The 15,061-nt window shown below is 40.1% G+C and overlaps 1 protein-coding gene across 1 annotated transcript in view; it reads left to right on the top strand.

The window, feature by feature from the left end:
* The window catches only part of LOC139937578 (mothers against decapentaplegic homolog 6-like), a 38,600-nt gene extending 24,223 nt beyond the window's left edge, over positions 1-14,377 (top strand). Inside the window, exon 4 of the mRNA XM_071932786.1 lies at positions 11,817-14,377. Within this exon, the coding sequence (XP_071788887.1) occupies positions 11,817-12,361 (545 nt within the window). The 3' untranslated portion in view covers positions 12,362-14,377. The remainder of the gene's footprint in view (positions 1-11,816) is intronic.
* Positions 14,378-15,061: the final 684 nt, after the last annotated feature.

The following is a 15,061-nucleotide window of genomic DNA, read 5'->3' as shown; positions in this document are numbered from 1 at the left end:
ACAAAAGAAATTTTGCTTGAAAGAATCATTGACTTGGATGATGCAAGAGAAATGTACATGAGTTTGACTCAAATTATGTTTTGCCATTTTAATGAATTTTTCAGGGAGTGTTAAAGGAACACGTTGCCTTGGAACGGACGAGTCGGTCAAAACAAAAGCGTTTGTAACCGTTTTTTATATAATGCATATGGTTGGAAAGATGTTTTAAAAGTAGAATACAATGATCCACACAAGTTTGCCTCGAAATTGCATGGTGTTTCTTCTACTGTGCGAACTAACACGGTCAGCCATTTATGGGAGTCAAAATTTTGACCCCCATAAATGGCCGACGTGTTGGTCGTCGAGGTATAAGGAAAACCACGCAATTTCGAGGCATGTTTGTGTGGATCATTGTATTCTACTTTTAAAACATCTTTCCAACCATATGCATTATATAAAAAACGGTTACAAACGCTTTTCAAAGACCAACTCGACCGATCCAAGGCAACGTGTTCCTTTAAAGTGGGGGGGGGGGGGGGGAATTATGTTGAATTTGTGCTGAATTTGATTAGTTTTTAAGCTGTTGTGAAAAACTACTGGTTATCATGAAGTGATGTGGGAAAAAATTAGTTTTGATCTTGACTTTGGGACACCAGTCTGGCCTTGGATTCCTACATGGCAGTCAGGATGTGTTTCATGTGCCACTGTGCAATGTGTGTCCACCCAGACATTATGGTTTTCTCAAATTGATGTGTCCTTCACCAATTAAGAACTGCCTTGTCCTTTTGAGAATGAAAATCCAGACTTTTAGATTCCTTGGGGTATCGCTAACATGTGTGACTTTACTGATCTGACTTCAGAGAAAATTGACTTTGCAAGATGTTGCAAGTTTTATCATCAGGCCAATGCATGTAGAGTGTACAGATTTCCCTCCAACAACGTCCATAGTAACTAGTGAAATTGTTCCAGAAACCAAGGTCTGCCCTGAACTTTTTCAGCAGCTAGGACCAGTTAGCTTGTCATTTGACTAGTCCCTCTGCTTTTTTACTGGTCCATGGTTCATACAAAATGAGGCTTTTAGGGATGATTTTCTTCATTGGACCACTCGGTGATGGTTTTGACTGATGTTTTTACTATTAAATTTTGGCCGACAGACCTCGGGTAAGGTCGCAAGTTGTATCCATTCTTATGAGTTTTGTGAGTTGTGGCAATGCTATGAGAATATGTCACATGGTGTTATGGCACATCACATACTTATTTGTAATGAGTGATGCATAATTCTGAACCACTTATAAAATTGTTAGCATTATTGTGAAGAAGAAAATTTAATCAGATATAATTTTACAAGGCCCTGGATCATCTGGACTATTCCTTGTAATTACAGCTACAGATGATAACAGCTTGACCAAAGGGCAGGACTTTTTTCCCTGTTTCTTTTGGGCCTTAGTTAATGGGCGCCAGTCACCATTCTTCCCTGCCAGTTATAATAAATCAAACTCCTGTTTGATAATTTCCAGTTGTGACAACTCTGCTCAGTTTGTGGCAAGTAGGGGTAGGCTTTGGGTAAAGTGGAATCTGTAATACCCGCCTCATTAGCGAAGTCTGTAACACAGTACGGCCCTTGTGAGTCTAATGGAATTCTGTTTGAGAGAGAAATAAAGAAAGGGGAAAGAAAGAAACACCATGGTGGCAGACAGCAGTCTTTTGGTCAAAGATGCTCTCCAATGGAATGTTTGCCTCCTATTAGGGGCCAATCAGTAGGCCCTGGCAGCGGCTCAACTTTCCCCCTGACATTCTGCTCTGGTAGCCAACAGGGTGCCACCATTTGTGGACTGGCTATGCCCAGAAGAAAGGCCATCCTGATGATGAAGCCTTGGTTTGTAAGGGATTGTTAGGGCTACCCACACTCCCTGGGCATTCTTCTCTTCATGGCCAAACAGAACCTCCTTGTGTAATGTATTAGGCTGCTGGCTATTCCGCTGCATAATGGGCCCTCACTTTTATACAGGGGCCTACAACCCTTAAAAAAGAGAGAGAGAGAGAGAGAGAGAGAGGGGTAGGGAATGAAAGCCTAAATGGAGCCAGCGTGGTGTTTTCTCTTTTCTTCTGAAAGCAATAGGAGAGTGTGATGGCTAGATGGAGGTATGGAGGAATTATGTTAGTTTTGTAAAGGCTCTATTTGAGGGGAGTAGGGCATTGTGAGAGGCAGGGGTATGTCCAGTGAAGCGTGGGTCAGCTCAAAGGACCTGTTTACTTAAAGGCCCCCTGTGTGCTTATGACAAGGGTGGACTCCCACTGTGGCCAGCCAGAGCCTTTCATTGGGAATGACTGGGCTTGTGTATAGCTCTCTCAACTCGCCAGTCATCTAGCCCTCAAAACACATTCACACTGTACACACACCCAGCACTCTCGCTCTCTAGACTGGCATTCCTTGGGTAAGGTTTATGCAGTGTGTGTTGCATGCTTGGGTCTCTCCAGTACCACCTTGTTAGAGTCTTTGATCAGTGCCGACCCACAATGACATTGGCACCCATCTGCTTTCCTTTATGTCACTTGCAGCTTGGAGCTCTGCGCCTTGCAGGGATCAAACTGCACCGCCAGTTATTAAAATAAAATATAAAAACATATCGTTGGAGAGGGAAAAAAGGTGACATTTACTTTAAGGGTCAAATATTGCAGTATAAAACTTATTATTATGACAATTCCCTCTTGCATTGAATAAGCAGCGGAGGCTAAAACATAAATCATTTTGGACTTCTCTTACATGAGAGTTTATGTGTAGAGCTGTTGCCCTGTGTAGAGTTGGTGAAACTCAATCAACCTTCTGACATTCTGTATATAGTAAACTAGCCTGACATACAATACCTTGATCTATACATAGTCAAGATCTGGAACATTGAAACATAACCAGGGGTTTCCCCAAGCAGACGCTAGGGTATCGGGCCGATATGCGCAAATTCTGTGTCGATCCGCGCAAATTCTGTGTCGATCCGCGCAAATTTTACCAATATGCAAACAAAATAAGTAATAACATTCAGAAAAAAACATCAAAAGAAAACCATCTGGTATATTCCAGATTGTACAGTAGGGGTTTTAAAACCAAAACACTAAGCGGAAAACATTACGAAGACTTTGTTTCAATTTAGCCTGGTTTTGGCAAAAATCCAGGCTTCAACAGTGGCCCTCTGGGCAACAGAGCTGTATAGGGACCCATTTCATACATTTACAAAATCAATTTTAATATCACTGGAGTTTAGCTCATTTTTTATGTACGCTATTTGTTTTTTCTTCAAATAAAAATGTTGTGGCATTGCACTAAACTTGTGTAATTTTGACTGCAAGCAAGGTGTTCTAGTCAACTTTAAAGTGCTGTTAAGTGGAAGGTCAGGTACATGTGCATCTTTGGAAGTGGATAAACACACAGTGCTATGTCGATGTTCAAATTTATTACCGACAGAGTTACACTGTGTTTACACTGTAAACAGGTTCAATCGATCTCAGGATGATCAGTACATTTACAGTACGGCTCAAGTTCAGTAATGAGTGTCACTGAATGTCGGAGTTGATCTCGAGCAAACTTCAAGAGGGCGCTGTAACCAAATTTTGAGAAACCTTTAATTTGAAGAGAGTCCCTAGCTAGTAAGAAAAACAAAGCAGTTTGTGTAATTTTGTTATCTGATCCTTAGGCCTACACCTTTTCCAAATATGTACGCTATAGTTTTCTGCATGTGCCATATTAGTTTTTACCCGAGATTATCCGGACAAGAACGGTGCTCATGTATGTGTTGTGAGCATGATGCCTTTATTCCTTTATCATGACCCTGAACCCAATTTCCTGAAGCAGCTAAGCACACAAAAAATGCTTAGCACGGACAAATAGTTAGGTTACCAGCCAAATTACATTTCTTTTGCTATGCCACTGGTTACCAGTCGCATAGCAAAAGAAATGTAATTTGGCTGGTAACCTAACTATTTGTCCGTGCTAAGCATTTTTTTGCTATGCGACTGGTTACCAGCTAATGTTTTGCTTGAAATTTAGTCCTGATTACTACTCTGATATTCCCTTGAAAGTTGGATGACAAAAATTTATTTTTATTTTGTGTTTTTGTTTTGTTTTTACTAATGGAGCAATTGTATGAAGATATGCAGAGGCATTATCTCGGCCCACATGCATAATAATATTGAACTCTGTAATAAGTATTTCCCTTAATAAAAAAAAAACTTTGAGTATATTAATCTCCCATTACTGGAAGTTGCCAAGCTCCAAAGGTAGGTTGGGCTCCTGACCTAGATGGCCCAATTTAGAACATGGGATCCGTTATCGGGGAATTTAATATCTCCGGTTGTTGCCAGGGCTCATCTGGAGTGGCCTCTGCCTCTCTCTATGCGGAGGTTTACCATCAATATTAACTGAGGGCCCTGCAGAGTGTTTCATTGTGGGTTTTGTTTTGCTCATTTTTTTTTTTAAAAGATAGTAATATGACAAATACAATGTTCCAATCTAGGCTGAGGATCAAGTCACTTCATGATGGGGGCATTTTTTTTAATACTTTACTTGGTTTTTTGAGTCTGGTGAAAGGCTCCCATGGGGAGATTCATTCAACATTCTGTTGGAACTAAACCAAAAATAATCTTGCATTTTTGTTGAAAGATTTAAGTGGATTGTGGAAACATTAGAATTGTGCAGCCTTGCACTTAAGCTTCATCCCACTTGAAAGTATTCAATTTTTTAGGAAGTTGATAAAGTCACCTGGAAATAGAATTGTTTTTCTTTCAAACATAAGAGTATATACTTACGAACAATAAAACAATTTTATTAGTAATTGTTTGTCACGATTTATATGTTTAAAAAATATATAAAGTTGTTTGGGGGGCTGACTCCACCTACCCCTTTTGTGAAGTCATTCAAGGCAGACTTTGCCTGCAATGCGTATTGTAAACACACGTGCAAAGTACATGTACGTCCAAGTCGTGAGTTGGTACATTATGATTTCAAAAAGTGTTTTTCTGCATTCAGCAGCAATAACCTGGTCGGCATTGCCGGAAAAAAAGATTTTTTTTTTTTTTAAATGTACAAACTCACGACTTGGTCCGTACATGTACTTTGCAATTGTATTTACTCTACGCATTACAGGCAAAGTCTGCCTCGATTGACGTCACGAACAGCGCCCTTTCGGGTCGGGGTCTACTCTTAAATTGGTAAATAACATAAGAACTGATTTTTTAAAACCTTAGTTAACTGTTTATTCACATTCAACTCATCAAAACACATATATTAGTGACAAAAGCTTTATTTTGAAAAAATACCACTTCCAGGTGACTTTAATGTAATAAGAGACAGTCAGTCACAAATGTTCTTTGAAAAAAAAAAACAGTTACCGCAATGATTTTGATCTTTTGATTTCTTCATTCCAACATTAATATTAATATAATCCTGTGAACAAGTCAATGGAATATCAAAAACAAATGAACTTCAAAATCAAAGTCGTTGTTACAAACTTTTTTTTACTGATTTGCAACAGTTACACATTATACCAGTCTTAAACCCCCATGCTTGATACTTAAAAACATTTCATGCATTGCTTTTTTTGTATTATTAGGCATACGTTTTATTTTTAACAGGGGTTTTCAGACAAAAAAATAACATAATACCTACTATATGTGGCTACCTTTGTACCCAGAACTTTCCCATGTGATTCCAGAACAGTAATCCCGGACAAAAACACCATTACCCCTTATCCTTCCATCTGAGAATAGGAAGAAAAAAAGTCCAACCTCAAAAGCCATGGACTTAACCTCTTCTCAAATAGTTTATCCTTTTTTTCCCCGTTCATTCTGAGGCCTAACTGTGTGACTGAACGCTGTGACTCTATGAATAGAGCCTCCAGTTGCTACCTGCTATTGAAGGGAAAGGTCCCCCCCCCTCTATTCTCGAAAAAGAATTTTAATCAAATACAGAAAGAAAAAACCCGCTGGAACGCAACAAAAGAGTGTTTTCTTAGGAGCTTGGTTATATCAAAACATGAGCTTTTGGGGCCTATTATGTCAGCCTTGGACCCAAAGGTACTCTTGTGAAAAGACTGGGGCTAAATCTGATACTTTTTTCCTGTTCACTGTGGTGACAGAAAAAAAACCTTGGGTCCCCCCCCCCCCCCCTTCCCCCTTCAAGTGCTGATGTGTGATAGCCAGCAGTAAGGTTTCTGGTAAACCACAAATCCATTTGAGAAACATGCATAGCATACATGCCTTGCCCAAGCACTAAAGTCAACACTGGACACAAAGTAATAACCAAGAAACGTGATGTTGTTGTAGATAGGCAAATCCCTTTTGCTAGTAGTATTAAAGCTTATTTGCATATTTATGAATGAGCTGCGAGAGGGGAGGGAGGGAGGGAGTGAAGAAGCTAATGCACTATAAACATGCCTTGATGTGTCAGTGAACATTGGACAACGTTTTAATGTCACTTGTGCCGTTTGTTATAATATAATGTAGGTTGGGGAATGATAGATAGCAGGAATCAAAAGGTGTGGGTGTTTTTTGTGCAACACAAAAACTAACTTACACAAAACACAAACACACACAGATTTACAAAAACTTTTTAAAGATAAAGATGGCAGAAAGCTTCCCTTGGATATAACTTGCTGATGAGGTGTGCTGGACTCTTTTGAGAAATGAGTGAAACAGTTTCACCAAAATAATTTTGGTGGCCCACAATATTTGGGTTGATAATTACATGTTTTTGTGATGTAGGGCCTATAGACTCTCACAAGCAAACATGGTTAGACCAAAACTGTCCCTTTCAAGTTTTCATCTAATTTAGCCACATATCTTATTTTGTACATGATACACAACAATGCTCGCTGGAAATCATTTTCATAGAATACAACTCGTCTTAGCTTCATGTACAAACACTGGGGAAAAAACAAAATGGCCTTGCATGGTTGTGGCCGGAGATACTATTATTTCATTCTCTGAATTCTAGTAGTGGAATTTTCATCATGCATCCATTGCAAATATACACACACTATATACACACACACTCCCAACCCTAACTCATTAATTCCTTTACCATTCACCCATGTGCGGCCAACCAACCAACCAACCAGCAGTGAACCAGTGTTCTGCCCACCCTGCCAATATAGAAAAGCCTGGCCCATCTAACCTTGGCCAGTAGACAGACTGTCTCCACTCCACCATATTAAGCATGTAGGAGGTCAGAAGCCCATGCAGTTAACACTGGCTCCAGCGGTCTCCAGAGAACGCTGAACGACAGCTGCTGAGAACTTCCTCTTAATGCTTAACCCCCTAGCTGTCCAGGGAAACAGAGAGAGAGGGAGAGACATGGCTAGATGCAGAATGCAGCAGCAGCAGCGGCCATGTTTCTTCTTCTGCATTGTGGATTATAAGAAATATTGACTTCTGCTCTGGCCCCGAAGGCTGGTCCAGCTACACACATGTACCACAGTACCAATTTGATTGCATAAACATGATGCACTCGTCTGTTTTGGGGTTGTGACTGTACATTATATATACACCATATTTTTTCAAACCCTCCCCCTCCCCACCCCACCAACCCCCCACCACCAAATCACCAAAAGAACAAGTAAACAGCAACATTGACTCTTCATTTCATACTTTGCCTGTGGGCTTACACAACATGAACCTTTTTTATTGCAATATGACACAAGACATGGCAATGAGTATAAACATCCTCAACATGAATATAGGCCTATCCGAATGTCCCTGCTGGGTTTACACCCTTTCAATTCATATCACACACAAAACTTGAAGATGTAAATTGTCCACAGGATTGGCTTCTGCTTCATGAAAGCAAAAATCATAAATCACAATTAAGCTAGATGTAGTTCATTGCATGTAGGTCACTGCATTTGCACAAATGCACATGAATGTAACAATGAGATTGCCCACTGGATTCACAATGACTACAAAGAGAGAATCGGTGCCATAATACTTCTAAATAATATGAGAAAGGGCACCCCTACAATACAAAAATATCCTTAGTTGGGCAAGCCTTTAGGCCTATAAAAACCACTATTAGTATTTAAAGTAGTCACCCGTCATATTTTTCTCGATAATACTCTTTAGGAACTTCAATCAGAATCAAGGACCCTTGCTTTCTTATCTCCATCTCCCCCCTAAAAAACTCAGCATCTTCCGTTTCTCCTGCTGTCCTGCACACATGGATACATTTTGCCGGCACAAAATCTCTGGTCTGGTCGTGTAAATATCAAAACCACATTTTGATGCCGCCAAAGCTTAAAGCCATGTTGACCCAAGATGTGTATATTATTTCATATTCCACCGGAACAGTCTCAGAAAAAAAAAACGAGAGAAAAAAAACTGGGTCACGAGGACCCCCATTGTGTCACGTACACTCAGGAAACTTGCACTTGGTGGTTGTGTGCTACACACTTGAGCGTAATCATACGTAGATTAAGAGTAAACTACATGTAGGCTGCCCTATCATTTCTATGCATGCAGAGCGATTAAAATGAAATCAATATTTATCATAGTTCAGCTGTTTGTTTTTTTGTCCCCTTTAAAAGACCGAACCAAGGTTGCATGTAAAAATTGTATTCTGTCCTCTTTTTGTGTGTGTGTGTGTAAAATAAGCAGTCTGATTGTTGATTTTTGGGGCCCTCTGAAAAATCAGCAAAATTGTTACTTGAAAGTCTATTAAAGCCTATTTATTGTATTGTATTTCAGCCTTTGTACTCAACATATTTTTTGCTAGCAAGGGTCAAATATCATGCCTGCTGAATAGGGTACAATATTCCATTATCATGGCAACAAAGGCTGTAGTTTGATGGAAAGTATTGTGTTCAGAGTTTTACCATTACACTGCTTTCCCATTTGATTCTTTCTTCTTTTTTTTTTTATGGGGGGGGGGGGGGTTGGGAAGTCTTTAGGTTAGTTACTCAAGTGAGATTCAAACCATTGGCCCACTGCGTTCTACTATAGGAGGTATCTGGAAAGCTACCCTACCCCAAGCAGGTTGACTCGTTAACGAAAAGGCCAGTTTTAATTTCAAAATAGAATGTCAAAGTGATATTCTGCATCTATTTACAGGGTGTTATTTTCTTGTAATGTTGTCTGCAGAGTCCGACTTTAATCTGCAGAGAATCAGGCTTAAAGGAACACGTTGCCTTGGATCGGTCGAGTTGGTCTTTGAAAAGCGTTTGTAACCGTTTTTTATAAAATGCATATGGGTAGAAAGATGTTGTAAAAGTAGAATACAATGATCCACACAAACATGCCTCGAAATTGCGTGGTTTTCCTTTTACCTCGTCGACTAACACGTCGGCCATTTATGGGGGTCAAAATTTTGACTCCCATAAATGGCCGACCATGTTAGTTCGCACAGTAGAAGGAAAACCACGCAATTTCGAGGCAAACTTGTGTGGATCATTGTATTCTACTTTTTAAACATCTTTCCAACCATATGCATTTTATAAAAAACGGTTACAAACGCTTTTGTTTTGACCAACTCGTCCGATCCAAGGCAACGTGTTCCTTTAATATATTATGTAGCCCCTGGTGCATCTATTACATCAGGCTGTTTTTTTTCTTGTAGTCTGTAGAGTCTTGATTCTGCAGAGATTCTTTCTTTTAATATTCTGTAGCCCAATGCATGCAGTTTTTACATCAGGGTGTTATTTTTCTTGTAGTCTGCTGAGTAAGAGTTGAATCTGCAGAGATTCAAGATTCTGTCTCAATATATTCTGTAGCCCTTAGATGCATAATATGTAAGGGCGTTATTTTTGTGTTGTAGTCTACTGATCTGGCTTTGAGAATCTGACTTGAATCTGTCCCAAAACATTTGATTAGGGTTTTCCAAATTCCTCCAGCCACCCCCTTTAAAATGAAGAACTGAAAATGGAAACATATCAGCCTGGGATGACACTAGGCATTATTATGAAATAGGAGCTACTGCAACTGATGACCCGACAGCCCTTTGCTGAGCAATAGGGGCCTGCTAGAATGATGTTTCTTCATTTGCCAGATACGATGAGTGAAAGAGCTCTGCTAGGACAGTGAAAGCTCAGTAATATATGTTCCCTGTCATTAGGGTGACTGCTAAGACTGCTAAGACTAGAGCGCAAGGGGGCCCGGAATAGGTTGTTTTGATTTTGGAGAATGTCAACTTTCCCATAAAAATATCACAAGAAATTCCATGTTTCTGTTGTATTTTGTGTATGGTTTGATCAGCAAATGAGGTTGCAGGAATGCGGATTGTTTATATTCTTAGAAGCATGTCAAGACTAAAAATTACTTCGACAGGACAGGTTATTTTTTGGTTTGATATAAATATTTATGGTATTGGCCAAAAAAGTAAATGGACTGTTGTCTTATTCCATGATCATTGGAAAGCTATCAATTTATTTATTTATAGGCATACATCAATGTTATGTTGATATTTCATTCGCATAAAGAAAAAGATTGTCGGCCATTTTACATGTGCCTTGTGAACACAAGGCATGGTGTAGGCCTACATGTACAGACGATCTCGTTGTGCATGGTAGGCCTACAATATGAATATGAAGCAGCAAGCAGGCCATTGTAAAGGTGTGATTTGCGTTAAAGAAAACACAGTACATGTATGGATGTAATTTTTTCAGTCAATATCGAGTATAATGACGATGTACAACTAGGCCTATATGCTCAGAGGAAAGCATTATCATTGTTAGGGTTTTGCACTGGAATCTCGAGTCTGCAATTTAGTTTCATTATTTTATAGGCACCAGTGCTCATAGTTTTGCAATTCTGGCTATAAAACCCTGTAACTGGTGTTTCAAATTGAAACAGCAATAGTATCTAGTTATTTTGCCCTTTGATAAGGGGCCATACTTTTTTTGTTTTCGTTTTTTTTTATGGAGCGCTGCAGTTGTTTTCGTTCTTTTCCCAGCAGTAGTATGCAATGATTAATGACCCCAATTTTCGCAGCGGCTGGCACAAAATGCCTACCCTGGATTGCAAATGCATACCATTTTTTTCCCTTCTTGTATCTTGGTTCATAACTGTCTCTGATCTACAACTCAGATTTTTTTTCCCCAAGTCTGCCGTATTCTCCTGAAGGTTGACTGGTCTTGGCCAGGACCTCTTTCTCTCCTGAGTATTTCGTAAAAAAAAATTGGCCTGTGCAGTCCTTCAGAAAGAGGGATTGCAGACAGGTGGCTTGCCTGGATTGCATCTTTTTAATTTTGTTGTTGGTTTTAAGACATTCCTTGGTGTTGCTGGCTTGTATTTGAGAGACTCAGAGAAGAGGGAGAATCTTAGGCAAATATTAGATTAATAGGCCATTCCAGAGTCTGGTGTACTGACATCCCCCCCTTTCCAACCCATAAAAAGATTTACGGCTTGAAATAATTTTTGATGGTCAGACTTGCATGATTTACTGTGGTAAAAAAATTGCCATGCCTTGAGTGTCTTGGAATATTAAGAGGAACACTGTCACTTGAGGGCCATGGAGGGGGGTTTTAAGTCTCTCATGTCTCATAAAAAATGTATTGTCAGGGGTTTTGGCTTGAGCCCCTTGTCCCTCCTTAAAATATCAAGGTTAAAGTGTTCAGTTCAGTTTTTCTTGAGTTATATTATCTCTTCCCTCTTTATATTTCATGCACATGATGATTTCACGCAATTCCTTGAGCCCCTTTTCACATGAGAGTAATTTCGCAAGGATCCCCTGCTAAATTGCTCTCCTCATGTGAAAAGGGCCCTAATTTAAACCCACTTTGGTTCGACACATTTTGATCACCTCTGTATTGTTGAATTGCTTATTAATGAGAGCTCTTTTCTGTTCATTTTCGTTTCTACAGATGCTCAGGACAGTAGAGGGCAGCCTCACTGGTGTCATATAGCGTATTGGGAGCACCGAACACGAGTGGGACGCATGTACACAGTATTCTTAGATTCTGTAAATATCTTCTACGAACTACCTCATGGGGACGGGTTCTGCCTGCGGTCGTTGACCCGCGACGAGCGCTCGGAATCCGTCGTCAGAACTCGAAAGAAAGTCGGCTGCGGCCTGACCATGAGCCGGGAGTCGGACGGCGTGTGGCTGTACAACCGAAGTAACTTTGCCTTATTTGTCAACTCTCCTACCCTGGATGCCTTACCGCCGTCGAGAACGTTAACCGTGCACAAGCTCATGCCGGGCTACTCGATCAAAGTGTTTGATTACGCCAAGTCGCAGATGCTGGAGCATGCACGGCGAGATCCGGAGCCCCCGGACGGGCCGACGGACCCCCACTCTATTCGGATCAGCTTCATCAAAGGGTGGGGGCCGCGTTACTCCAGACAATTCATCACCTCGTGCCCATGCTGGCTCGAAGTGATCCTTACCAGACCACGTTTACATTGATCATCATCATCATCATCATCATACCTTTTATGTTTACTTCTAGATCTAATATAATATTTTATATTATATATATTATATATTATAATACTGTAAATATGGAAACTCATTTTTACAATGTAATTTATGGTGCGGTTGTACTCTGCTATAATTAACATAAAGAGGACTTCACATCCCCTTCCCCCAGAGAAATACAAAACAGAAAGAAGAAAAAAAGATTTTTTTTGTTTAGGGATGGTACAGCAAACTATCAAATAACTGTCCTGTTAAGTTGGTACAGTTATACCATACCAAACACCCCAAGAACAAATATGTATTTCGGATGGAATACTCTAATCTTTGAGATAAGGGGTTGCCCTTCAGTCTTGTCACTAGTCCGGCGGCTTTTTAACTAGTCAACATTTCAAATGAAATAGGGAAGCTTTTTCAACACTGAGCTAGTACAATAAGCCGGACCACTTAGAGTGAGTTCTGACCGGTTCTCGTGTGTTCTAAGTGGCCGATTTGGCCAGATGACCACTGAAGGGAGAAACGCTGTGAATACGGCAAGTTAAAAAAAATTTGGCCGGTCTATAAATTACATAAATAAAAGGTCCTAATGTGACGATTTTGAAAAAAAGGCGGGGAGGAAGAGCTTTCCCTTGGAAATATAATTTTACTTCAAAACGATAGGATGAGAATGAGGTTAAGGATTGACCCCCAAACGCTGTACCATCTCTAACAATAAATCCACATATCTGTACACAGGTGGAACTCGAGATGAAAATCATCCCCCATTGCAAACACATGTACCTCAATCCTAGGCAATCTTATGCAAGTAGAAATGCTGCACAGTTCAGATTGCCCTTTTTCCCCCTTTACATTGTACATGGAAATGAGGGTGGTTTTTGGACAGCTTTTTTTTTTTAAGGAAAAGTGGTAAGAAGATGTTAGAAGGGAAAACTCAGGCCTGGAATTCCTTCATTTCTTGATAGTGAAATGGCAGTGTCCCCCTCCTCTTACATTAAACAGGGGGGGGGGAGGGTAGTAGCCTGAAGTCCAGTAGAATTTCCCTTTTCAACTGGTCATTACTGGCTAGTTCATAGCTTCCTAGATACTACATGTGGGCCCCAAGCATTAAGTGCTTTTCTGCATGGCTTCAATTTTTGCATCGAAGTCCAATACAGAAATGACTATGCCAAAAAGATAAATTAAGATATGGACTTCTGGCAACTCATGAAAAGACAACTAACTAACTTGTCCTACAAAGCAACTAACAAGCCTAGAATAGAAGGGCAAGGCCGTTTTCTAAATGGCACTTCCATTGGACAATCTTAAAGTCAATGGGAAACTTTTTGAAAGGGGGCACTAAGGCCAAGAAAGACCAGGGGCAACACTAGGGGCAACGCAGGCCGTGACCTCCAAGGCCAAGTGTAATTCCAGGTCTGTATTTTTAAGTAACAAAGGGCAAATCCTGATGAAACCACTTCCACCTTGCACCCTCCCTCCCACTCCCAAAAAGAGGACATGGGGCATTTTTAGAGGGGGGAGTGAGAATGTGATAACGGAGGCAATGGCTTTCACAGAATTCCAGGCCAGTAAGACAACTCGTACTCTATGACCATGGGTGAAACGGCAACTTCGGCTTGAGCTACGGCTAGATCAACGCGTCTGCCAGTGTTGAAGAAAAGGCAGACGAGCACGATCTAGCCGTAGCTGTAGCCGAAGTTGCCGTATCGGACACAGTCTAAGAGAGAGAGAGAGAGGGGTTAAGACCGGTTTTAGTCGGTGGTCGCAGAAATTAAAAGGCACGATAAAGAAAAGCATTTAAAGATGCTGGCGATCATCTGCATTCAACGATTATTTTCGCGCAACTGACTACAAACCGGCCTTAACTCTCGGGTTGAATTTCAGAATTTTTCAAATCCTGTGTACATGTACTGACAGAGACCTTTTATATAACACTGGTTATGATTCACATTATATAACAGAGAGAACCATGTTGATGGTATCAATAAAATAAAATAAAAAACATTTAATATGCACACTTGAAACACTGTCTCTATGCTGACTCATTTCTAAATGTATTCTTTATAAAATAATAAAATGATTGCTTTTGTTGCAATTATTGGGCAATTGGCTTCGCTTCGCCTCTTGTCTGAGCATAAATGCTCACAGAAGCTACTTTAAATCTTAAACTCTAATGACTTCCAACGAGTATGAAAAAACACCTTCATTTCAACATGCCTAAGTTGTTACTCCAAAATGTTGTGACCATTTAAACAACCCTCATGAAGCATTTCTTGGACATTTCAAAGCATACTATTGGTAATTACCAATTGGTAATTACTCAATCATTATTGGCACAACAACTTTCGTGGTTTAACAAGCAATAAAGAGAGCTAGGGATGACTCGATATTATAAAACAATGAGAGAAAAGGCCCCCCTCCGAACTAATTTAGTTTTTCAGAAACTGCTAATTTCTCCCACAAAATATTAAAAGACTTAGTCCTGAAGCCTTTGTAATAGGCATCTGAAAGCGTACAAATTTGTGCAACAAGGGTGTTTTTTTTATTCTTTCATTATTCTCTTGTATCTTCGATGACTAATTGAGCCCAAATGTGCACAGATTTGTTTTTTGTATGCATATCCAGTGAGAATACTGGTCTTTGACATTACTTCCAAAGGTGTATAGTTCCTGTTAAAAAAGCAAATGGGGTTTC

This window comes from Asterias amurensis, chromosome 5 (genome assembly GCF_032118995.1).
Source record: "Asterias amurensis chromosome 5, ASM3211899v1".
NCBI classification, from domain to species: Eukaryota; Metazoa; Echinodermata; class Asteroidea; order Forcipulatida; family Asteriidae; genus Asterias; species Asterias amurensis.
The sequence above is the reverse complement of the archived record's forward strand: the minus strand, read 5'-3'. Positions and strand labels throughout refer to the sequence as shown.